The sequence below is a fragment of the Spinacia oleracea genome, chromosome 5 (genome assembly GCF_020520425.1).
Source record: "Spinacia oleracea cultivar Varoflay chromosome 5, BTI_SOV_V1, whole genome shotgun sequence".
In the NCBI taxonomy this organism is placed as follows: Eukaryota; Viridiplantae; Streptophyta; class Magnoliopsida; order Caryophyllales; family Amaranthaceae; genus Spinacia; species Spinacia oleracea.
This window is the reverse complement of record NC_079491.1, coordinates 10,253,110-10,279,154: the sequence shown is the minus strand read 5'-3', so window position 1 is coordinate 10,279,154 and position 26,045 is coordinate 10,253,110. Positions and strand designations below refer to the sequence as shown.

General features: G+C 33.9%; 1 protein-coding gene and 1 long non-coding RNA gene across 4 annotated transcripts; one reads left to right on the top strand and one right to left on the bottom strand.

Annotated features, from left to right (window-relative positions):
• Positions 1 to 466: 466 nt before the first annotated feature.
• Positions 467 to 3,191, bottom strand: LOC130460847 (uncharacterized). The gene is made up of 2 exons (XR_008921010.1): positions 1,457 to 3,191; positions 467 to 828 (listed from the first exon to the last, which is right to left on the bottom strand). It is a non-coding gene; the product is annotated as an uncharacterized lncRNA (long non-coding RNA).
• Positions 3,192 to 13,042: 9,851 nt separating this feature from the next.
• Positions 13,043 to 25,771, top strand: LOC110799251 (uncharacterized). Of its 3 annotated transcripts, none has more exons than XM_022004479.2 (10): positions 13,043 to 13,381; positions 18,107 to 18,273; positions 18,383 to 18,447; positions 18,534 to 18,574; positions 18,883 to 18,971; positions 19,066 to 19,179; positions 20,391 to 20,468; positions 21,079 to 21,144; positions 24,290 to 24,370; positions 25,450 to 25,771. In XM_022004479.2, the coding sequence occupies exons 1-10, from the start codon at positions 13,225 to 13,227 to the stop codon at positions 25,549 to 25,551; spliced, it is 960 nt and encodes a 319-aa protein (XP_021860171.2). In that variant the 5' UTR covers positions 13,043 to 13,224; the 3' UTR covers positions 25,552 to 25,771. The 3 variants fall into 3 exon arrangements, 2 of the variants coding, with proteins under 2 accessions (XP_021860171.2, XP_056684121.1); XR_008920740.1 differs by having other exon boundaries at positions 13,048 to 13,381; positions 21,079 to 21,181; positions 25,450 to 25,470; XM_056828143.1 differs by lacking the exon at positions 24,290 to 24,370 and having other exon boundaries at positions 13,047 to 13,381.
• The last annotated feature ends 274 nt before the right edge of the window (positions 25,772 to 26,045 follow it).

Below are 26,045 nucleotides of genomic sequence, written 5' to 3'. Positions count from 1 at the left end.
TTTACGACGGAATTTTCTATTAACGACGGCCCCCTTTTATGACGGGTTCACGACAGGAAATCCCGTCGTTAATAAATGATTATTGACCTTTCGCGACGGGATTCCCGTCGTTAATAATACAATTTCTTGTAGTGTAATTTTTATAACTTTTAGAGTAATAACTTTAATTTATGAAGAACAAATGTAACTTTTATAGAAAATAACGGTAAATAACGGTGTTGATATCGCAACTTGAGTTTGTGAACATTATAAGATCACACGTACCATTAAACCTTTATGATTATTGGGTACCTAATATACTGTACTCAGACAAAATATCGTAAATTAGAAATAAAGAATTAATTAAGAGAGCCTTATAAAAAAACAATGTTTAAAATCTGTATTATTTTGCGGCTTTGACGCGTAAGCTTTTATTACACATACTTTAAAAGCAAACTTTTACAAAGTACATCATCATATCAACATATGAATCAATTAATTAACAAACTTAATTAGGGGAAGATCACAAATTCACAATACATAATGATGAAACATATAACTCTAGTTGTCATGCTTTTAATCATTAGTTGACAATACACCCTAGATATTATTCTTTTTTCCTGTTAAAGTTACGAAGTACTCCGTATAATATATCTCCTTAGACTTGTCAAAAAAAAATAAAAAAAATATATATACATATATATATCTCCTTAGATATACTATAAAAATTTGCCAACATGACATAATTAAACGAGAATTTTCCTTAATTAAGAACACAAATATGTAGTACTACTGTACTAGTACCAACGCTCAGATTGTGCAGGGGTGTGCATGGTGCTCTTGGTGCACCTGTTCCAAAACGCACATAAATAACAATAAAACGCAATAAAAATAAAAACCGCAAAAAAAAAGAACATTAACAAAAGAACATTAACAAAAAGAACATTAACAAAAAGAACACTAACAAAAAGAACACTAATATTGACAAATCAGACAAAAAGTACAAATATAAAAAGCAGTTATATTTTTTCTTGTTCTTTTAAGTTCTGGAAATGTTCTTTTCCAACCAATTTACAGTATGTTCTAATTAAAAAATAAAACGACGAACCTTTGATGAACTTTAAAACCAGATTTATAATTTTTCTTGTTCTTTTAAGTTCTGGAAATGTTCTTTTCCAACCAACTTATGTTCTAATTAAAAAATAAAACGACGAACCTTTGATGAATTTTAAAACCAGATCTATATTTTTTCTTGTTCTTTTAAATTCTGGAAATGTTCTTTTTCAACCAATTTATGTTCTAATTCCGTTATTTTATTTATCAAAAGATATCTGAAAATAACACTATAAATATGTAAAAAGAACAATTGCTGATTCTAAAAAAGAACACACTGTTTTGATGCCACAGAAATAGAAAGTTATAAGAAAAGAACATTAAAATTTAAAAAGAACATAGAATTAAGAACGAGAAAATTTACCTTAATCACCCGATGCACCTTCATCAACAGCATAAACCTCTTTGAATGAATAAAAAAATTCAAAAAATAGCGAAATTGAAATAGTATTTCGCTTAATAAACTAGTTTTTTGTAAACGTAATTCAATTAAAATCACATTTCAGAGAAAGAAGGGGGAGAAAATTTGTTTTGAACTTTCTCTCTCATAAAATCTCTCTTTTGTTGGGAGAAACTAAAAGCACTCCTCTTTCTCTCTCAAAAATGTGTTTCTAAAATGAGAATTTATGAATCCAATAGGAGAAATATTACATATATAGAAAATGAAAAATAAAAAAAATAAAAAAAAAGAGGGGGAAGGAGAAGAAATACAAGCCATGTTCATGATAAGAACGGTGCACTTGTTTTATTTTTTTTTGGGTTTTGTTGTTCTGTTCTTTTATGTTTATTAGATATAAATCTTAATGTTCTTTTATGTTTGTTCTTTTTTCAAAAGTACAGTATTGAAGAGCAAATGAAGCTTTTACTTGACCCGCAACAAATGATGTTAAATCTTCAAAAACAGCTGAAAGAACAAGAAGAAAGGCTGAATAAACAGAGCAATTCCTCAAAAGAACAAAAAGAGGATGAACCTAAAAGAACATTATAAATAAAGAAAAAGAACATTATAAATACAGAAAAGAACATATCATGTAGAACACTTATTTTAACCATGTAAAACAACATTACCAATAAAAAAACGAACAACAATAGAGCATAAAAGAACATAATAAAGTAAAGAAAAAGAACATTAAAAATAGCAGAAAAGAACATATCATGTAGAACACTTATTTTAACCATGTGAAAAAAGAACAACAAAAAAATAAAAGAACAACAAAAATGGTAAAAGAACAATTTGATCTGAAGTGTGTAATATCAAAAGAACAACAAGTTAAAGCAAAAAAGAACAAAGAACAACAACCTAAAGCAAAAAAGAACAACATGTTCAATAATTATTTTCTGTATTATTACAATCTCTTAATACATATATGAGAACCAATATATAAAAGAACAAAAGATAAGACTAAAAGAACATATAAAATCGAAAAAAGAACAGAAATCAAAATCATCAGAAATATATAATCAAGATACATTAATCATCAAAATTATCAAAATATAGAATCAAAATACATTAATCAAGGTTATTGAGAAATGCAGAAATCGAAATGATCAAAAAAATCAAAATAAATTGAAATGATGAAAATAATGAACATGGAAATCAAAATCATCATAAATAAGTAATTCGTTTTAAAAAATTGAAAAATTACCTTCACAAATCGGATTATCAGCAGAGGAATTCAAATTTGAAGAAGAAGAATCAATAGAATTTGATATTGAAGTAGAAAAATCAACCAATATCTGAGAATTTTCCATTACTTTCTCTCTCCTCTTCACAGTTTCTCTCTCCTTTCCATAGTTTTTCTCTCTCCTCTTCACAAATTCTGATTTGAAAATTATAAAAAAGAAGGTATATATACCAGAAAAATAGAGTGAAAAACAAAAGAACGAAAAAAAAGGGACAGAGCAGTCATTGTTCTTTTTTTTAACAAAAGAACAACGTTTGTTCTTTTTTTTAACAAAAGAACAACGTTTGTTCTTTTTTTATCAGAAAAACAACGTTTGTTCTTTTCTTCTCCGGATTCAACAAGATAGCCGCGTTTTATATTTATTGCATGTCGTTTGGGCACCAGTGCACCAAGAGCATTGTGCACACCCCTGCACCATCATATTTGCCTACTAGTACTACAATATGTAACGAAGTTGATATCTATTCTCTTATAAACCACCCTAAATACAAAATATTAAAAACTGAAAATAAAACGAATAAAACATGTCCCACCTTCATTCCTTATCAACATGCACTACGTACTTATGTTTTGATTCAAATTTGAAATTAGTTTCAATATCAAATTGAAGTTCACTTGGTAATGTCTTGAGGTTAGAATCAAGTTCATAACTTAAACTAGGATTGAATTAGTCTACATCAATGCTCATGTGATTTATCATGAAATTGTATAAATCAACCATATGTCTGTTTTCTACCACTCCTCTCACAGTCAGAAAACCGCGAACCATTAAGTTACTATTTGCAGAAAAAAGCTAGAACGGTACCACAAAAAATAATATCTCTATTATAGGTGGACTAGACATTCAAATAAAACAAACTCATATGTGAAAATTCAGACATGTTTTTGTAAAGATGAAAGGTTCATTTTCATTTATAGGGTTAATTAGGTTAGCCAAAACCATAATTGTAAGATAGAAAGTGGTCTCAATCGTACACAAGAGGCACATGCCACTTATTTCAATTAGTGGTCCACCCTTTGTATCCCAAAATTGTTGGGGTACCCCTCACTAAGTCACTAGCTATCTTATTTGACAAGACCTACCCCTTAAAACCATCTTATTCATGCATTTGGGTCATTCACTCTTAACTTCTTCACTTTCAAGTTTCAACTCAACAAACTTAACTAGGTCGGCATCCTTAATTTGGCAAAATTTTGGATGTTTGTAAAGTTTATTCTCATGAGATTTTAGATGCTAATTTAAGCTATATTTCAATAACCCTTCTTTCATTTAATTTGTTTCATTCATTCGTATATTATGTCAATCATAATGCAAGTGTTTTCTTGTCCACATGTGCTACTTCGTATCACGTTTATCATTATGTATAACTCATTAACTATCATTAGTATTGAGTATTTATCAACTATCATACTTAGTATAAATTACGCTGAAATACCTAGCTAGTAGCTTAGTACTTTGATGTAGTGGTAGATGTTTCACCTTATGATCTTAACATCCTATATCCTTAACCACTAGATACATAATTTACATATATGTATCTGAACTGACTAACTTGCATGACATCGGTTCTGATCCAGTTTCTATATACTACGCATGTGTTATATTCGATTTGAAACATATAAACCAAAAATACAATTAAGATCAAGACGTTGGGTTGTCGAATCGATAATCATTTCTTAATTAAAAATGATATCTTTATATGGGTTAGGAGTTTAGGACGTACTATTGATAAGAGTAAGAGGCAGAAGAGATGCATATTGTCTTGTGGTGTTCAATACTGTTTTTTTGGTGAAACGTTGTATCATATCACGTACGTACTACTAGTGTATGGACTCCAGTACTCCACCAATAATGCATAGTACAACAAGCATTAATAACGATGGAGAAATTTGTAATTTGGCTTTTCATTTTGTGACGAAAAAAATGATTCATGTGTTATTTCATGCTATAGTAAATTTCATTTCGAATAATTTAAAGGTAAATTAATAGTGTGTTTGGAAACTTGATATTAAGTTAATTTTTAAATTAAGCTGGCCATTAGTAAGCGGATCTACATTAATCTTAGGGTAGACACTAACTAAACAATAAATTAAAATGATCCGGCGGGTTGGTGTTAGCAAACACGTTAGGTTAGTCTAGTTAGATTATGATCTTGTGTTTGATACCTACTGCATGTAATAATTTTACAATTCAAAGTCATAAGATGAAATTGATACCCACCTCGTTAATAAATGTTGTACGTGCTTGAATAATGTGATTTTAAGTCATGATTCACCTTTAAAAACATATATAGGGTTACAATGATTCAAAAAATGGCTACTATATCTAAGAATTTTGGTGTTTAATTTGTTATAGTGACTATATGAACAATAAAAGTCGTTATGTATATAAAAAACGGATTTTTCATGAAATGCCCCCGAGGTTTGCTTTAATGCACCAAATACCCCTAAACTTTTCAGAATGCACCAAATACCCCCGAGGTTTTAAAAAATAACACAAAATGCCCTTAATGAGCATTTTCCGTCCATTCCGTTAAGTATCCGTTCATATTTTTTATTTTTTTTGTTTTCCTTTTTTTTCTTTCTCTTTCCGTTTCTTTGTTCTGTCTCCTTCTTCTTCCTTCTTCCTTCTTCCCAGGGAGTCTGCAAACCAATCCTCCAAACTTCATCATCTCTGCTCCTTTCTCTCTCCCTCTGCTAGTCCTCCAAATCCATCATCTTTGCTCTTTTCTCTCTCCTCCTTCCAAATCTGTGAACTCCATCGCCACCCACAACCACCGAGGAACCCTTCATCTTCTCTTCTCCTTTTCTTTCTTAAATCCAGAAAATCAACCTTTACATCCCAGAAAAATCAGCAAAAAATCAACGATTATATCACCAAAAACATTCACAACAAGATCTCAAAAAAAACCCTCTAATTCAAAGCTAAACCCCGAAAAAATCGTAGCAATCTCGTCCACGGATTCTAGGCGTTTGTGGTGGTTCTGGGAGCCATTTGGGTCTCCTCACCATAGTCTTTCTCTCTCTCCAAATTGGATTTATTTTGATGGTTTTGATGCTTTGTGATTTATCTGGATTTTCAATTTGTTTGCGGTTTGCAACAATTTAGATTTTCTTGCAATAATTTGGGTTTGAAATAATCTGGGTTTGCAATAGATTGTAGAGATGATGGTGGTGGTGGAAGAAGAAAAAGACTGATTTTGGTTGGTTTTAATGGTTGGGTTTTGTGATGATAATGATGGTGAAGAACATGAGAGAGAAATTGGGCGAGAATGAGAAGGAAAAAGGGCGGGGTAAAATGACGTGGTGAAGACGAATTTGCAGAACCAAGCACCACCATCAAAGCAATATCTGAATTTGCAGGAAGTTTTTTGGGAGATGATGGTGGCGGGGTGAAGACGAATGAAGAAGCAAGCAACTTCATATTTTTGGGTCAATTTGTTTTTGTTTTTTTTGTTTTTTTAATAGTTAATTAGATTTTTAGGGGCTTAATTTTTTTAGATAATAGTTACTTAATTTTTTAGGGATTTAATTGATTTAATTAGGTGCTAATATTAGGATTAGTAGAGAAAATTGTTGAGGAAGGGTAAAAAAGTAAATTCACGCTAACGGAGACTTAACGGAATGGACGGAAAATGCTCATTAAGGGGATTTTGTGTTATTTTTTAAAACCTCGGGGGTATTTGGTGCATTCTGGAAAGTTTAGGGGTATTTGGTGCATTAAAGCAAACCTCAGAGGTATTTCATGAAAAATCCGTATAAAAAAGGTGTTAGAGAAAATTATTGGTCTTGGATCTACACTAATACTATTGTGGACCAGGTCCACGCGCGTAAGAATAAAAAAATTTCACCAATTCTTATATGGACATGTAAAAATATGGGTGTGGATGTAAGAAAAAACGAATAAGATAAGAGAAAGTGAGTGGAAAATAATAAATGTTGTGGGATAAGATCACACTACAAGAATTTGTATCTTTAATGACAACCTAATTACGACGGGTCAAAAATCCCGTCGCAAAAGCCTTTTGCGACGGGGATAACAACCAAACAATGACGTGAATAACCGTCGCAAATGTCTTTTACGACGGGTTTACGAAGGATTTACGACGGGATTTTCTATTAACGACGGCCCCCTTTTATGACGGATTCGCAACAGGAAATCCCGTCGTTAATCAACGATTATTGGCTTTTCGCGACGGGATTTCCCGTCGTTAATAGTACAATTTCTTGTAGTGAGACCGTAAGAGGGTAAAATAGTAAAGTTTTATGTCCAAAAAATGAATAAAGCACAATATAAATGACATTATGAAACAGAATAAAACGTAAAGTGTACAGATTATTTTAAAACAGAGGTAGAACAAAGGTGCAAAGTTAGGAATAGAGATGTCAAAATAGATTATCGATCGGTTAGAATCAAGTAAAAATTTAGGATAATTGGATACAGAGTAATATTATATGCGGATCATTGTACTTATACAGATTGTATGTATGAAAATATTTCCGAGTTACTTTGATTATAATTATCAAATGTCAGCCCTAGACATGAGTCACAGGATGATATGAATTCACCCGAAAAAAAATATCGAATGACATGAAGCATCTTCCTAGGTACACAATCGGATCTATGATGGAGCTAGTAGCACTCACACAACAAGTTGGACCCACCTTAGGTGACGTTCTTTATTGACCCAATTATGGAGGATGTTAGTTTGCACTGTACCCTTAATTGCTAAATTAAGATGTTTAGTGATTAGTTTAACTTTAATTTGTCCAATAAGCTTTTTAGGACCCTTTATTAAGATTTGAGCGTGGATTAATCGTGTTTAAGTGGGACTTTGCAACTCAAATCATTGCTTGTTCACGTCCACATTTTGCCTGATTATTTTTGTTGATTTCTTGATAATGTTTTTATATTATAGACATTTTTGTTTAATGATTGACCCACCTTTAGATTATTCCCTGATTTGTTGGTAATCACTAATTATTATCCAAATTGTCTAGGTGTTTACATTTGGATCTGTTTTTTTTCCTATGCAAAAAAGTTACGAAGGCAAAAGAAATTACAAGTAGAAGGGAGCAATTTATTATGTAATCTATGGTATACAAGACCTTTGTCTTTATCATCACAAGGCAAGACTTTATTGGTTCATTTGAATCTGGTAAAGATCGATGAAACTTTCAAATCAATTTTGTTCAGGACCAAACAAAGGGTATATGATTGACATTTGTGAGGTTGTACAACTATAGGTTACTAGGTGAGGTCTACTTAATAGGTAGTCATGTGGTTAAGTGATTGAAGTGTTGCGTTAAAACGAAAATCATGTGTTGTTATCTAACAATACAATATGGAGTATTATGTTTCCTAAAATAAACAATATAATACTCTATATTTTGATATCATACTCGTAACAAAATACCAATTGTCTGTTGATTTAATGGTGATTGAGGCTGAAGTTGGTAGGGAGGACCGCATATTCGATTCCCGCAACAATAATTAGGAGAGGAATGAAATCTATCCATCCATAACTCGCCCCAAATCTTTTGGGATCATAAGTGGGCTTCCTCTAAACCCCTAAGTGAGCTAGTTACCTACTTACCCATGACATTCCCATGGATAGGTGCTACGGTTGGAGAGATGTGGGAACAAGGTTTTGGATGGAAGTGGGATCAATTTGCCCCATACTTGAACCAGGAAACTCTCAAATTAATTCAATCCTTTGAGTTAAAGGAAGACCCAGATGCGCATGATTTGATTTACTGGCAAGGAAATTCAAAAGGGAAATTCACTATTAAGTCAGCTCTTCGAATTATGAGGCATGAAACTGATTGCCTAGATGAAGATTGTTGGAATCTTATTTGGACAGCCCCTACGCAACAACGTGTTAGGGCCATCATGTGGCTTGCTTGCCACGACAGAGTGCTTGGTAATTTGAATCGCTACAAACGGAAGATGACCGATGATCCCAAATGCTTTATTTGTGGAGAACTAGAAGAATCTACACTTCACATACTTAGGGATTGTGCAGCGGCAAAAATGGTATGGCACAAGATTGGAGGACCAGGGCTAAACCAGAACTTCTATATTGCTCCTCTAAAAGCTTGGTTAACAGACAACCTCAAGGAATCTGCTGCCCCTCACTCAGAACACTGGGTCACTTATTTCAGCACTACCTTATGATGGATTTGGCGTTGGCGTAATGCCTTTGTGTTTGAGAGAAGCTCGGACATACCGGTGGACATTGCTGCATTCCTTCAAATTCTGGTTGATGAAATACGGAGAAGTCTCATGACTGATGAGGAACTCTCTAACAATCGCCCCTTTAAGGTACATAAATTTGTTTCATGGAAAGGTCCTGCAGTTGGGTGGTACGTACTCTCTCAATTGTGATGGTGCAGCGAAGGGCAATCCAGGGCCAGCAGAAGGGGGAGGAATCATTCGTGACTCACAAGGTTCTTTTGTCTCAGCCTTCCATGCCAACTTCGGGTGGTGCAGCTCGTTTAAGGCTGAGGTCAAGGCTCTTAAGAAAGGGCTTGAAATTTCTAAGAACCTTCAGATTGATCAACTAGAGATTCAATTAGACAACCTTGCTTGTATCCAAGCACTTAACAGTGGTGATACTCTATCAGGTGAATGTTCCCATGACCTTCGAAGCTGCCATTCTATGCTACAAGATGGAAGTTGGAATATTAAGCTTATTCATGTCTACCGGGAAGGAAATCGAGCGGCGGATTGGCTTGCCAATCAAGGGGTCGCACTCTTATTTAATCTTGTTATTCTAGATATTGTTCTGTTTGATCGATCTTATTAGAATCTTAGAGGAGGATGTCCAAGGTGTTGCTATGCCTCGCCTAGCCCCTCCCTAAGTTAGCGTTCGTTCTGTTGTTTTGTCTTGTTTTCTTTCCTTTGAAGCTAGTCTTCTCATTTGAATTAAAAAAAAAAAAAATCGTCCCGAATCCGAATTAGCCCTAAAGATGATTCGTTTGGTAACACCAAAAAAAATGCTCGTAACAAAATAAACTATGGTATCACATGGTTTTATTGTAAAAACTATTTTGGTTTTTTTTTATTTACAATATTATTTCAGTTCAACAAATTTCAGTCTAAAAGAACACAAAGACTAAGAAATGTTATTACATCCATCAATCAAGAGGGTACATATATCCACATTTTCATATTTGTAATTTGTGACTAACAATTCTGAAATTATATTCTCCTCCTTCCAACTAATTTGATAGCCAATTAATTACCCATGAATATCCACATATATGGAATATGTATACCCATTCAAATCCGCCTCAACCTACCTTGTAAAAAATGGTCAAGGCAGATTGAATATCGCTAACTGCTGTACCCGGGTACAGCCAGCTCTGGCTGTACCCCCCAAAAACGACGCGCTCATATTGTTTGTTCATACTTGTCGACCGTTTGTTCTTTTTTATTGTACTGTTTGTTCATTCTTATTGTATTGTTTGTTCTTTCTTGTTGTACTGTTTGTTCATTCTTGTTGTACTGTTTGTTCTTTCATGTTGTTTTTTAAATTCATCATCAAATTTTCATAATTGTTGTATTTTTTGTTCTTTCTTCTGGAATTTTATGTTCTTTTTTATATTGTTTGTTCTTTCTTGTTTATTTGTTTGTTTATAATAATCATATGGTTAATGTTCATAATTAAACTCTTCATTAATCTTTTATTCTTTCTTTTTGTATTGTTTGTTCTTTCTTGTTGTACTGTTTGTTCTTTCTTGTATTCATCAAACTTATTGTTGTATTGTTTGTTCTTTCATGTTGGCTTTAAAATTCATCATAAAATTGTTCATAATTGTTGTATTGTTTGTTCTTTTTTCTGAAATTTTATGTTCTTTTTTATATTGTTTGTTCTTTTTTGTTGAATTATTTGTTCTTTCTTGTTTATTTGTTTGTTCATAATAATTATATGCTTTATTGTTTGTTCTTTCTTGTTGTATTGTTTGTTCTTTCATGTTGGCTTTAAAATTCATAATGAAATTGTTCACTTCATTGGTCTTTTATGTTTTTACAAGCGCCTATATTGTTTATTTCCAAATAAATAAATAAATGTTCATTTTCAAAATAGTAAATGTTCATTCCAAATAAATAAATAAATGTTCATTTCCAAAATAGTAAATGTTTATTCCAAATAAATAAATAAATGTTCATTTCCGAAATAGTAAATGTTCATTTTTGTAGTTTATTTCCAAATAAATAAATAAATTTTCATTTCCAAAATAGTAAATGTTCATTCCAAATAAATAAATAAATGTTCATTTCCGTAATAGTAAATGTTCATTTTTGTACCAGTATTTGTTCTTTCTTGTTGTATTGTTTGTTCTTTCATGTTGGCTTTAAAATTCATCATAAAATTGTTCATAATTGTTGTATTGGTTGTTCTTTTTTCTGGAATTTTATGGTCTTTTTTATATTATTTGTTCTTTTTTGTTGAATTATTTGTTCTTTCTTGTTTATTTGTTTGTTCACAATAAATATATGGTTAATGTTCATAATGAAATTGTTCACTTCATTGGTCTTTTATGTTTTTACAAGAGCCTATATTGTTTATTTCCAAATAAATAAAAAAATGTTCATTTTCGAAATAGTAAATGTTCATTTTTGTAGTTTATTTCCAAATAAATAAATAAATGTTCATTTCCAAAATAGTAAATGTTCATTCCAAATAAATAAATAAATGTTCATTTCCGAAATAGTAAATGTTCATTTTTGTACCAGTATATTAATGTTCATTTTAAACAACACAAACGACATCATTTTGGATGGGGGTACAACCAGCTTTGGCTGTACCCGGGTATAGCCAAAAATTTGCGGCAGATTGATGTTGCACGGAGTAGGTGAATAAAAATCATAATAATTTTTTTTGATGTACCACCCGATTCACCCTTAGGTTTAATCCGAATTCGGGATAAGTTCTAAAATTATAACAGATAAATATGGAATGGATAACCTCGATCTCTTAGAGATACTTCAGTTCACTATCTACCTATATTACCCATGGTGGTAAAGTATATACCCAAATGGTCATATGGCCCATATGTTCCCCAATTGAGAAGGGTTGCAAACTTTATCATTTTATTTTAGGCAAATTTGTTAAAAAGGACCTTTTATAACCCGAATTTTGCGAGAAAGGACCTTATATAATTTTTTTTGTGAAATCGCACCTTAATGTAAATTCTTTTGCGAGAAAGGACCTTATATAATTATTTTTTGTGAAATCACACCTTAATGTAATTTTTATTTTGCGAAAGACAGCCAAAAGTCAAATTTCGACATTTACTGAGATTTTTCGGTCATTGACTTGCACGTGAGAAGCACGTGTGGCTTTATTTTGCTAATCACACCCAATTTTCCTCCAAAATGATAAGCTTTAAAACCTAAAGTTGAAAAAAAATCGAAATAAAATCAAGTTTGAAAATTCAAGACTCGGGAAAATCAGTGTCTTTAGCCAACGTAAGCAACACGTGCTGCTCACGTGCAAGTCAATGGCCGGAAAAGCTAAGTTAATGCTTGAAACTTCCCTTACATCCTTTCTCGCAAAAAAAATTACTTTAAGGTGTGTTTTCACAAAAAAAATTATATAAGGTCCTTTCTCGCAAAATTTGAGTTATAAAAGGTCCTTTTTGGCATATTTGCCTTTATTTTATTTTGAAGATTCATTTTCATCTAGGGTGTTTATCCGTATGTAAATAAAAAATATGTCTTATTTAAATTGTGTGTTTAAGATGTTATCTAGGCTAGGCGTGTTCGGCAGTATCGTTTGAGATAGCGGGTACCGTTTTGACCTAGTTAAGACGCTACTTGTAAAATTTGTAAGTGTTTGGTAAAGTAGCGATTTAGGTAGCGGTTAGCGGTTGAGGTAGCGGTTGGATAGCTTTTTGTCAAACGTTAAAATTAGTAGCGTTTAAGGTAGCGTTTGACAAATTTATAATAAAGTTTTAAATAATATTCTTGCTTTTATTTTTATTTTATAATATCAACCGCTACTTTTACCGAACACTCATATTAGTTACCCGCTACTTTGACAGCTAACCGTTACCCGCTACTATTCACCGCTACTCGCTACTTTAACCGCTACCCGCCACTCAACCGCTAACCGCTAATTTTGCCGAACAGGGTCCTGGTATAGAAAACTAACCTATACTGTATTGGTATAGTGGTAAAAATCGAGGGTTAGTGTCAAGTGTGTCACTAGGTCACGGATTAAAATTCCCCATCCATGTTTGAAATGGCCCGTCTGGAAAATCAGAAGGATAACCTAACAAAAGGGAAGGAAGGGAATCCAGAATGCCTAATGGCCCGTTAAGAAAAGAGTACCACATTTTTGCCAACTTGCCACACTTGTCACTGTAGGAACACTGTAACAGAATAGCTAATCAAAACCAAAAATTTCTGCAGTTCAATGATCTGGGCAACGTTTGTATGGTGATGGCAAGGGCTAGAAATTGTTGCATGCACCCAAAACGCGTAGCTTTGATCTGGGTTCTTTGTTCATTTCTCTTCTTTTGTGCTTTCCAGATGATTCTCAAGAATTCATCCCTTAATAACCCAACTTCATCTTCATCTTCATCTTCTTCAGGTATGTGATTATTTTATCATAATGCGCCGTTTATATATCGTCTGATGATTATGTCTCAATTTTTTTTGATTTGGGTTTATTTTGTTGTGTGATCATTGGCGCTGGAAGTGAAATTAGGAAGAAGGGTTTACAGAATTTGGTGATTATGATTTCTGGGTTTTGCATTATTTTGATAATTTAATTGATGATATTGAGTGGAAATGTATGAAATTTTGTGAGTCTTTGAAATTGAATTTAGAGTGGATTTAATTGAATTGCGTTTCTGTAATTATGAACTCATTGTGGCAAGGCTGCATACATCTCACTCTTGCCCGAGGAAGCGAGACGTAGATATTGCCTTGTTGGAGGGTAAGTGTAAAGATGGATTTGGGATATGCTAGGATTGGTATTTTAGACGATTATTTGTTGGTTTTGTTTTTCAAATGCCAATGGATTGTTACTAGGAAAAATATTGTATCTTTTTTAGGTAAAAAAATGAGGCAGACTAACCGAATCCAATGACTCCAAGACAATAATAATGGAAACAAAGAGTACAATGAGATTACACTTATGTGAAGTAGATTTCGGGTTTTCCACTTTTCCTAAACCTCGTAGGACTAAGAAAATGGGCTGTCTATGAAGGCTGATGGATTGGTGTGTGTTGGTGTACTTGTTTAAGTTTACAACCATGTGAAGAGGTATGAATTGTAAGTTCCTTTGGGTACTTGGGGGTGGCTCAAGAGTGAGGGATTATGTTGACCGGATGCATAATCACGGGGGTATTTGTGTCTGAGATACACAATCTTGGATGCATAATCATGAGGGTATTGTATGTCTGAGAGACTTCAACACAATGTGATTATCAATTACATTTTGTTTGATTAATAATAAGAGAATTTGGTTAGGTAACGAATAACACTGTTTAACCCGATTCTTTTTCAAGATTTTCGGATTGATTTGGGGTAGGTAAATTGATGCCGGAAGGACAATCCATGTAATGAATGTCAAACCTGTGAGTGTTTCATGCCATGGGCCATATGAAATGACTAAACCATCATTTTCTATTATGCACTTAGATTCCGTTTCGTCATCACAGCTTCAGTACTGTAAATGCGTTAAGATTCAATACTTAACCAGATAAGGAATAAGGATCAGTCCATCAACATCAGATGTTCACTCAATTTACTATCTTTGGAACCATTGAACTTACAACTCCCTGTATCATTTCAGTGGTTGTTCCATACCCCTTATCATGCACCTCATTCCTCAATTTCTTTCTCTTCATGTACACTCTTTTTCTCATTCTGATGTCATGTGTGATTTTTTGGGTGCACATCGTGGCCATGCGTCATGGTCTGACTGTTTGGTAGTCGGTATGAGTGGCACACTCTTGCTTGGTGGTAAGTGTGCTAGCTATTTACGAGATTTGCTTTAAAAGAGTGGCTATTGCCTAGGGAACAAATGACAAAGAATATTTGGGCTTTGTGTGAGTATTTCATGAGAAAGATACTTTTAAGAACATCAAAGCAACACATTCATCAGAAACTATAACTTTATGTTCGCAGCATGCTGCTTCTATTACTAGAGTTGCTAGTGTCTCTCTTGCTGTACGCACTCTTTATGGAGGTTTTGGACTGTGGTTGATGTAACTTGAACCATTTCCAAATTCATTTGACTACGTGAATTTGGATTTCGGCATCCCAATAAGTTTCTGATCTCTTCCTCCTCGCAGCTTGCACTGGTTTCACACAAACTTCATAATCTGCTGAGACGTCTTTGTTCTCGTCACCCTAGAATCAAGTATTATGGTCTGCTTTTTTTTAAGGGTGGTCTGGATGGTCCTGCCTGAAATTCTGAATATCTTTGGTTTATTATGAACATTTCCAGTCTGAACTTTTCCAGTTTTAGGATAAGGTATCTGCTCTGAATATATTCTGGTCTGTTTCTGATTTCAACTTAAGTTCCTGAAGTAAGGTGAAAGAATGAAACCTAACTTACTTTCTTCATATGTTCTTCACTTTTATGGCCTTCATTCAGTACACTTGAGCGCTCTCAGCATCTGGCTTCCACCACATAATTTTCCTCTTTTCAGTTGTTTCCGTCATCTTAATGTGGTACTCTGAGATGGTGTTTATGCACATTAAGTCACTGTGTCAGAATGCGTCTTTAAGGATACATGTTCGTAGATCCTCCACTGAATCCCTAGAGTAAGGGGCCTTTCTCCTTTGTTCATCCTCCCAATCTTCGAGCACTCAGAAGGAATTGTGAATAGACTAGTTGCTGAACTACTACGTATAAGGAGTGAAAAGAGTGAAAGTGGGGCATCAATGCTGTCCGACTAGCATGGAATAATTTTATGCGGAGAACCAAGTTGAAGACATTCTTAGGGGTATCTAGCTTGCCTCTCCATCTGCCAACTGTGTTCTTATGTTCTTCGCAATACTTGGTGTAGGTTCCACTCCCAATCTTCTTACCTTTGGTCCTAGGTTGCGCCGTTGCACCCATTCCACCATGGTATGGGCCTTATGTAGACAAAGTGGCAAGCCTAAATCTTGAGGGCTCCATGTGATCTTCACCTATGTTGTCCTGTAGGTTGTCAATTCCGTTGGCAGAAACACCAATTTTAATTTTGAATATTCAGTTGTTTCTTGCTTTGATGATCATTACGACCGTCGGATCATGCAGATGGAAATTGTTTTACACCCTTAAGGAGTATTGTGCTGTTTATTTATTTCGTTTAGACAAATGATCGTCTCATAATGGAAACGAAGGTACTTAGGATATCTGGGACTCGAAAGAAAGATCAAGGCATAGTCAGAAACTCAGAATTGCACAACTTCTAGAATCGTAGAAGGATTTTAGACGGTGAGGACAGAGAATATGTCTCCAACTATTTTTCTCAAACGATGGAGATCTTTAATTCCGTGGTGAAAGACAATTTATGTAGTCATAATAGAGAAAGTTTGCAGTCTTTGATGTGAGACTAAACTATTTCATTTCCTCAATTAAATAATTAAAAGACATTGGTACGCTCTCTCTTGACAAGTTACAAAGCTTCTTATTAGTCCAGCAGCATAAGAAGTGCAACACTGAGGGTCTCCCCTAATACCCAATTCAACAATTTTTGATGAAGTGATAGAGGTTAAGGAGGACAGTATAAAAAGGCGCTAGGCTCACGGAGGTGATAGGGTCCTTCTGTGCTGGTGCGCCTCATTAAAGTGAGGTAACTTAATAAAACTTAAAAGAATTTGACTGATGTGCACCCTTCTGCAGTCGTCTCCCCTTGGGAAAAAAAGGCGCTTAACCCCTGTTGCCCGGCACCGCAGCACATAGACACACTCTTTTACACTTTGGGTGGGGAAAGGGTGGTCGAGAAAATAGCAATAAAACCTGAGTTACAAAACCAATTATGGTAGAGGTTAGGTTAGGGCACCGGTTGGAATATAAATACTGCAATTGTTGGATGTTACAGATGTCATGAGTTTGTTAGTTATGGTTCATAATTCTATTACTCTATTAGGTTTCTTAATGACAACTCTGTCAAGCATTTGTCATGTCGATAGAGGCTGTAGTAACCACATGGGTGGAAGAAAGTCTTATTTTAGTTTTCTAAATCAAGGTGTTCAAATTACCCTGAAAGTTTTGTGGAAAGGTACTATTACGATGAATGTCGAGAATGGCTTTATAGAAACGGAATAAAGGTGTTGTATTACTTGTATGTCATTCGCTAAAAGTAAGTTACTCTATGCTGGACAGTTACAAAAGAAGGGATATACAATCACTTTACAGAAATATGCTTGTGAAATTTATAAACCCACTAGAGTAGCAATTGATCCATTGAGCTCGAAAAGGTTGTTCCTACTAAAGATTAAAGTATTCAATGTAGTTAAGGTGAAATACCCTTCATGGATTTGGCATTTTTGTAATAACCCCTTATATTTCGGTGGATTAACGACCCTTCAATAGTAATTATGGTGGCTAGTCTTCCTCATATTACTCTTTGACTTAAAGGTTGCGAAGAAAGTGTTATAAGTAAGCAAATTCGTTCTAAAAGAGGAAGTATGGGAGAGCAAACAATGTTTTGGAGCTTGTACATTAGAACATTTAGGGTCCCATTTGGCCATCATCCCAAACTTTAAGGGAGGTAAAAGGCACTTGATTTCCATCATTGATATTTTCCGCGTGTTTGTCAATAGAGGTTTTGGTTTCATAATTATACTTAGGGGTAAGCTGGTGAGACTTTTATTTTAATTGGGATAAATATATTGGTGATCCTTAATAGCAAGCTAGAATCAAATCCAATTTCAATATATTTCCTTGCATGACAAGAATTGCACAAATCCTATGTGGTTTATTCCTCGAAACAATTATCTTCTTTCAATTAAGACCGTTAAAAATGCATTGTTGGCGGTAGAAACTTTTTGGATTTTTTAAACTCATTTTATTCAAATGCGATGTCGGTTTGGGCCTCAAGGATAAAAGTTGAAGAAATGTATGATTTATTTAGTTCCCTTGTCTTATGTTTTGAGTCATGGACTTAAATGACCATGAGATTGGTTAGCTTAGTAAAAGAATGTTAGGGGTTAGGGATGAAAACTCCATGTCCCATGTTATCCGTTAATATTTTAGGAGCGACTCTCTTCTAGGGACATTGGGAAGGAAGGAGTATGATTATGATCTGTGGATGAGACATTTGTTATTCATTCTTATTTTGAGAAAGATACTAAAGCTGATTCTTGTTTATAGATGCCTCAATGTCAAACACGCAGAAGAGAGCACATTTGTATGAGAAAATGGCAGGGAATTTAGAGGAACATGGGCCAGCTTTCCTTAAACATGGAGAAACTTCTCAGTCATTGTCACTTTCTGATTTATTTAGTGTAAAAGATGGTGTTGTAACACCTAATCCCAAGGTGAATTAATAAGGATGTTGCACAGTTCTAATTAATCAGGAAAGGATCTCCCAACTCTTCCTTTCTTAGCAAGTTAGCATGCATACGATTGACTTGATGATGTTTGCAGGCAGCTAATCCCCCTGTACGAGCGAATGTTTTGTACTTAAGCACTGAATATTCAGTTCCCATAGCGTAAGTTTATATCACTCTGCAACCTTTTCTTTCTTATTTCAGAAGTGTGATACCCATATTATTTATGCCTGGTTTACTTTTTGCAGAAAGGCTGTTAAAATGGTGTTTTCACCTTACTTCGACAAAGGTGACTCTTCCTTTTGCTTTGATTGGGATATGTTTGTTTGAAACTTTAAGTTATCAATAATACGGTTCAAGAAAATCACATCTCCAGGGAATTGATTTATTGAGTAGAGCTTAGGAGGATTTATTATGTAGACAATCATTGCCCTGTTCTGATTAATGTGCATATTGTTTGGCTAAAACAGGCTAGAATATTCAAATTTTTAATGTTTTGTCCAAAAATATGTAGGAAGTATGTAATATAGACTTACCTAGCACTTCTTTATTTAATGCTATCTATTGTTCCATGTTCCTCATGTTTTCTTTGATTAGCAATCTGGTTTCAGAATTCAAGTTTGTACCACTTTAGCATGTTCCATGCCTCGCATCATATTGCACCTGTTTCTGCCACTCGTGATGAAGTATGTTCTTTTTTTTTTTTTTGGAATGTTATTCTCTGTAGCTGTTTGAATTATGTGGGGTTTCTTGTGTAATAACCTCATATATGTATATTAGGTTGAAGCTGAAGCCAATGCAGTTAAAAGTGTTGCTGAATCACTTTGCCCGTTGAAAATCATTCTAGATAGGGTGGTTTTGACTTCAACTGGTGTTCTACTTGGTTGCTGGCAGGTGCGTATGATAACTCTTCTGACCTCCTGGAAGCCTGGAAATACACGGATAGAATATGAACTTTGTGCTTCCCTTTATGGTGCTTGTTTTATGAAGTTTTTCTTGAACCACCTATTATCTCAGTTTGTGGCATTGTAATACATAAAAGCAATTTGACCCATTTAGGTTTATGGTGATAGTCATTTGTATTTCTTTTTAACTATATTTCACAATGTAGTCCATAAAGCTTAAATAGTCATAAAGGAACTTGGTTATTGAGAAACTTTTCGCCGTGAATGGAACTTTCACGATTTTGGCTTTTCTATGAATGGTGATTGTTATATGCTTGAGTAAATGCTTTTATAGTTCTTTCATTACCCAACTGCTATTGTCTGTTGACAATAGAACCTCAGTATCAAAATCTTATCCTAGAGCAAGCGTCTTGTTTTTGGTGTTTCTCTCATTGTCTTTGTGATCCAGAATCTTTGTTGCTATTATTTTATGGGTTCCTTCACTTTCTGTGTCTATTTCCGATGGAGCCAAAGGTTCATTTGTTCTTTTGGCTTTGGGATGTAATGGACTAAATCAAAATGGCACTTAAAACTTCTTCGCTTCCTTTGCATGAAGTAGAAGATGGTCGTCCCGTTGTCGTCCCGTTATCGCTTTTTGGTCAATTGGAAACAACCTCTCTGCAATTGCAGGGGTAAGGTTGCGTACACCCGACCCCCCTTACCCCGCTTCTTGCGGGAGCCTCTTTGAGGCAATGAGGTAATGGTAATGATAATGATGATTCCTTCTGACTTTCTGAGTTTGGTGCATAGGCTGCGATTTCTGTGGTTGCTGCTGGATATTAAAATGTTTTGGCCTTAGTAGTTAATATATAAGAGAAAAGTTGGGAAATGACTACCACACTATTTGACTTTTTGATGGAGTCAGATGACATTGGAAATGCTTAATTGTTTTAGAACACTCTGACTATAAAATTGTGACCATATACGTTCAATAGAGACCTCGACTCCCTTTGCGCTTTGCCCTATTTTAGTTCTAGTTTTACTATTAAGCTAAGTGAAATTCTATCAATTGAGTAGTCACAATGAACAAGTTCATGCTCTTTTTTGTATTCAGAGAGCAAAGATGATCGATCCCTGTATTTTGCCAGACTCCAATATATGTTATCTGTATGAGGCTTTGATGAATCTTATGCTTGTCATCAATGGTTCTGTTTTGTGTAGGTAACTTCTGGCACGGATCCAACTACTGTACGTGCTAAGCTGAGGGCAGCCCTTCCGCGTGCACCGGAAAAGCAGCTTGTAAGAGAATTTAAATGCACTACTTCTACAGCTATTATGTGATAAAATTTTCAAATTTCTTGTCCTCTTTTTTGGCCTTTGAATAGAATGAAATTGTTTCTAAGCTCCTGCGGGCTGGCTTTCTGATCATGCAGTTCTTAATTTAATGATGAAAATCCAATTTGGCCAATATCTTGGCAAGTTTGAATGTATCATATGGTGGCCATCAGTTCAAGGTATGGTAGCTGTGAAAAATAAAAGAAACAAAAAGCAGGACTAATCCTTTTTGTTATCTTGATAGTACGGAATAATAGCGTCATGTGATCTTTTCCAGTGAATTCTACAAGGATGCATGACAGTATGAAACTATGAAATATGCTACTTTCAGAACATTATTTTCCTGCTTAATTTAACTGTTGCAATGACCTCTAAGGCTCTATAACAATATTTTACCTCTCTCTTATACGGTTTCGTTCAATTGTTATCAATGATATCATATTGTGGATTTGTGGTACTTGGGGTCATGTCCATTGTCTTGTTCATATTTACATTTATATGATGAACGGTAAACTGCTTACTCCTCAAATTGAAATTCATCAACTAAGCATGCACCCTCTCTAACTTTCTGCAGTATGATGATGCAATACTTCATACTTCATTTGCTAGGCTATTGGGTCCTCCAAGAATTATAGACAGGGTTAGTATCTAGTATTGCTCCTCTCTCTTATTACTATGTAAGTTCATTTTTCCCAATATGATTTGCTTTAATTAGTTTCTGCGAGAATATGCTTCTTTCGCTCCGTATAGTCTAAGTTTGAGGTTCGCTGATCAAGCTGGTACTCTTCAAGGCTAAGGGGAGGGAGGTGAAGGGTGGGTAGGATGGAAATATGAGACTTTAGAAGTGTCTAGTCATATGTGTATGATGAAATAACCCCTTTGTCTTTCCCTTTACTATTGTCCACTGGTTTCGGATCCTCGTTTGGACACCGGTTCTGCACCATACACAAGGAGAGTAACTACTAACTAGTACTGTTGTACTTCAAGTAACTTGTGTCAACTTTATGAACTGTAGTCTGTAGTTTTTGAGTATCAACTGCTTCTACAAGAGAAACTGTATTTCCTCCAGGTCTCCAATCGAGCATGCAGACATTTTTGTGAAGGAGTGACTATATTGAGTGGAAAATGCTTATTAATTGTGTTCCTTTTTTTTTTTTTTGGGGGGGGGGGGGGGGGGGGGGGAGGTGAGGTGGATCAGATTGGTTTAAATTATTCTACTCCGTATTTGATAAGTGTGATATCGTCTAACTTTATTAGAAAGATTTGTTAACAAATATTTAAATTGATGACTAACTTTTTGTTCCATTATCTCTATTCTATAAGGGAACATCGGATGGCAATTTGGTATTTGCATTTTTGGTGTCCCCCTATGGAATAGTCCATTATAGCCTTGGTAATTGAAAAACAAATTATTAAAAAAAAATTAATTACACAAGCATTAAAGCAATCAATCAGCAAAGAAGAGTCAAATTAATTACACCCACTCACGCAAAATCTGTCAAATTTGTTTAGTCAACAAAATTTGTCAAATTAATTTCCCACTTATCTCACTCACCAAAATATGTCAAACAAGGAAAGAATTCTAATTTTCTCCACAAAGAAAAAATTAAGCCCTTCAATCCCTCATTTTCTCCACAAAGTCAGTCAATAAAAGTCAACAATACAGAGAAAGAACGAATAATATCACAAATTATTACAATTGCCATAATTAACCAAATTGACATATTATACTTTGTAACGCAAAAAATCTGTCTACACACTTCTAAGAAGATGAAGAAAATCTCAAACGAGTCTACACGAGTTCGTTCCCAAAACTCCATCACCGTTCTTCCTGAAGTTGCGCCTATACACGTAAGATTCTTCTCCCAAATCCTTGCAAGAAAATAAAAACAGAAGTTGAAAAATTCATGTTAATTTTCGATATAGAAAAATCTCATCTTTTTTTAAATTGTTGTTATGTAGATTCAATAAACTTTTGAAATATAAGGTATGTTCGGCAACGTCCACTTAAACAAAAAAATAATTAAAATATTCGTGAATTTTTATTATGAGATCTTCAAATTCATATTGATTTCTGATATAGAAATCATCCTTTTTAGATTGTTGTTATGCAAATTCAATAAACTTTCAAAATATAAGGTATGTACGACATCGTCTAATTAAACAAAAAATTAATTAAAATATCGTGAATTTTTAGTTTGAGTTCTTCAAATTCACATGTATGCAAGTTTAGAATTCAGTTTTTGTTTTCCATCAACCAACGATAAATTTTAGCATAAGAAGGTATGTTTTTGTTGAGTTTTATTCTCGGCTATACATTGTTTTCATATGACATCCAGACCCTTATATCCTTCAACAAAACCCTAAATATCCAACAATTTCCACAAAAAAGGTAAATTTTGTTTTTCTTTTATTTTTTTTGGGAGGTTGAATATAATTAACCTTTATTTTAATTTGACGAGGTTAAGCGCGTTGGCTTTTTTTTTCCAGATCTTTTTGTTCCATTTGGATTTATTTTGCTGCATTAGATCTTAAAGTGATTAAAATTATTTAGGGTTTGCTGATTTCGCTAAAAAACGCTTTTTTTTTTTTGCTCATTTCTATGTTGCCTTTGTTCAGTTTAGGTATTTTGGAGTTATAGATGATGGGCAATAACTGAATTATTGGGGAATTTCTGGATTTTTAATCACTCATTACTTCATTCAAAATCTTGATTTGTGGAAATTGTTGGATATTTTTAGGGTTTAGTTTAAGGATGAAGGGTGTGGATGTCATATAAAAAACAATGTATAACCAAGAATAAAATTCAACAAAAACATAACTTCTTATGTTAAAAGTTTATCGTTGGTTGATGGAAAACAAAAACTGAATTCTAAACCTGCATACATGTAAATTTGAAGATCTCATGATAAAAATTCACGAATATTTAATTAATTTTTTGGTTTAATTAGACGATGCCTTATTTACCTTATATTTTGAAATTTGATTGAATCTACATAACAACAATCTAAAAAGAGAGTTCTATATCGGAAATCAATATGAATTTGAAAGATCTCATAATAAAAATTCACGAATATTTTAATAATTTTTTTGTTTAATTGGACGATGCCGAACATACCTTATATTTTGAAAGTTTATTGAATCTGCATAACAACAATTTAAAGATAAGTTTTTCTATATCGAAAATCAACATGAATTTTTCAACTTCTGCTTTTATTTTCTTGCAAAGATTTGGGAGGATAATCTTACGTGTATAGGCGCAACTTCAAGAAGAATGGTGATGGAGTTTTTGGAACGAACTCGTGTAGACTCGTTTGAGATTTTTCTCTTCTTCTTAGAAACGTGTAGACAGATTTTTTGCGTTACAAAGTATAATCCGTCAATTTGATTAATTTTGGCAATTGTAATAATTTGTGATATTATTCGTTTTTTTCCTGTATTGTTGACTTTTATTGACTGATTTTGTGGAGAAAATGAAGGATTGTAGGGCTTAATTCTTGGAGAAAAGTAGAATGTTTCCCTTGTTGACAGATTTTGGTTCGTGAGATAAGTGGGAGATTAATTTGACAGATTTTGAGTGAGTGGATATAATTAATTTGACTCTTGATTAATTACCTTGCTGGTGTAATTAACTTCTTTTTTTAATAATTTGTTTTTCAATTACCAAGGCTATAATGGACTATTCCATAAGGGGACACCAAAAGTGCAACTACGAAATTACCCTCGGGTGTTTCCTTATAGAAAAGAGATTCTTTTTCTGAGTAATGTTTAAATGTCATATGCAGGATGCAGGCGAAACTGCAGACAACATTAAATTGTTTCATAAGCTGGTGGCTCACTTGAACAATCAAATTAGTGGATTTCAGGTAAAGAAATCGTACGACTAATTGTAATAAAGTTCAATGCATCTATGCTCTGTCTAAGTATCAAAAATTTGAAAACCATCCCGTGTCCTGAAGTCGAAATTCACTATTGCTCCATCCATTACAGAATAATAAGACACGACAATTTTTTTTTATATATAAAAAAAAAGGGCCTGAAAATCATAGTCCACGCCTGAAAGTTGACTTGGTTGGCCAGAGATCTGACTTTTGGTACTCAAGTTCCACAAAATTGTCATATTTTCTATTAAAAAAAAAAACAAAAAAAAAAAACCTAGACATGAGTATCTAGGTTTATTTTCTATATGCCTGCATAATTACCCTTTTACTTTTCAATGAGTATCTATAACCTAGACATGGCTGTGTTTATGTTCAGAAGTCTCAAGCGATGACTCTTAAGGAGAGAGAAAAATTGAGAGTTAGCTCTTAGCCTCTTAGGTGTGTAATGGGAGTCTTTCATTTAGAGTTTGTAAGAGAATTTTCTGAAATAAGAGCTAGCTCTTACAAGCTAGCTCTTACAAATAAGAGCTAGTGCCACCTCATTTTTTTTTTGTATGAGAGAATAAGAGCTAGTGTTAAGAGTTAGTCCATTTCCACAATTTATAAAAGGTGACTCTTAGAGATTCCTAAATAAGAGTCTCCCCTTATCGTTGCTAACAATTAGATTTAATATATTATAAGGCTGTTAAATTGTAAATTTCGAACTTTATCTTTATGTTTGATTGCCTATGTTTTGTAACTTTTCTATTTTAATCTTTCTCATCGTTAAAAAAAATGGGCTTGGATATGATTGGATAGAATATGAACTTAGTAAACTTTTCCGGATTTGATTAGATTCCTTGGAAATTTATGCAGTATTTAAATTCAGTAATCTAATCAAGATTATTCCGGATTGGATATGGAACAGGGAAAGTATAAACCCTTGCATCCTTATCCTTTAACTATTTGTAGGGGAAGTATTGTGAATGAATATTAATTAAAAATGATATCGTTTCCTTCGACATGCATCTAGTTTTGAACTAATTCCCTTACATCTATTTTCTTTTACTTGTATATCAAAACAGGCCATCGTTTCTGAACTCTGGTATGTAGAGGAACTCGATGTGCTTGCACTTGCATTGGATGGAAGGATGAATGCTCGAAGATTTCAACTTAACTGCTCTTAAGCCTGAGACTTCTGAACATAAACACAGCCATGTCTAGGTTATAGATACTCATACTGCAGGTTGTAATATGTTGCATATTGTATAGTACTTGAAATTGATCAGACCCTGCTATATTACTGTAAAAATCTCTGATTGATACACAACTAAATGTGTGGATTCAATTTTCCTCCCGGTAAATGATTTCTCATTTTCACCCGGGTGTAGGATGCACACCCTGATATATTCTCGATGTCAATTTTACTTTATCGTTCCCCTTTTGATTAAACAGAAGTGGGATGGTGGGAGTACAAAATCCCTCGCGCAAAATAAACACCCCCATACTAGGGGTTTGTGTTCTATCGTCGGAAGAAACATGAATTTTTTGGAACTTGTCAAACATGATTGATCTAAATTGGAACTTATTAGACTTGATTGGAACTTATTAACGTGTAATTTATCTTAAAAATTTATTTTTGTTAAGACCGAAGAGAACGCCCCAAAGTTGGATGGAACAA

Bases quoted from the DNA above. Each gene is read 5' to 3' on its own strand.
- LOC110799251 (XM_022004479.2), top strand. From the start codon at position 13,225: ATGGTGATGGCAAGGGCTAGAAATTGTTGCATGCACCCAAAACGCGTA. The intron at 13,382-18,106 runs GTATGTGATTAT...TCTTGTTTATAG, and splicing joins TTCATCTTCATCTTCTTCAG to ATGCCTCAATGTCAAACACG. The intron at 18,274-18,382 runs GTGAATTAATAA...TGATGTTTGCAG, and splicing joins TTGTAACACCTAATCCCAAG to GCAGCTAATCCCCCTGTACG.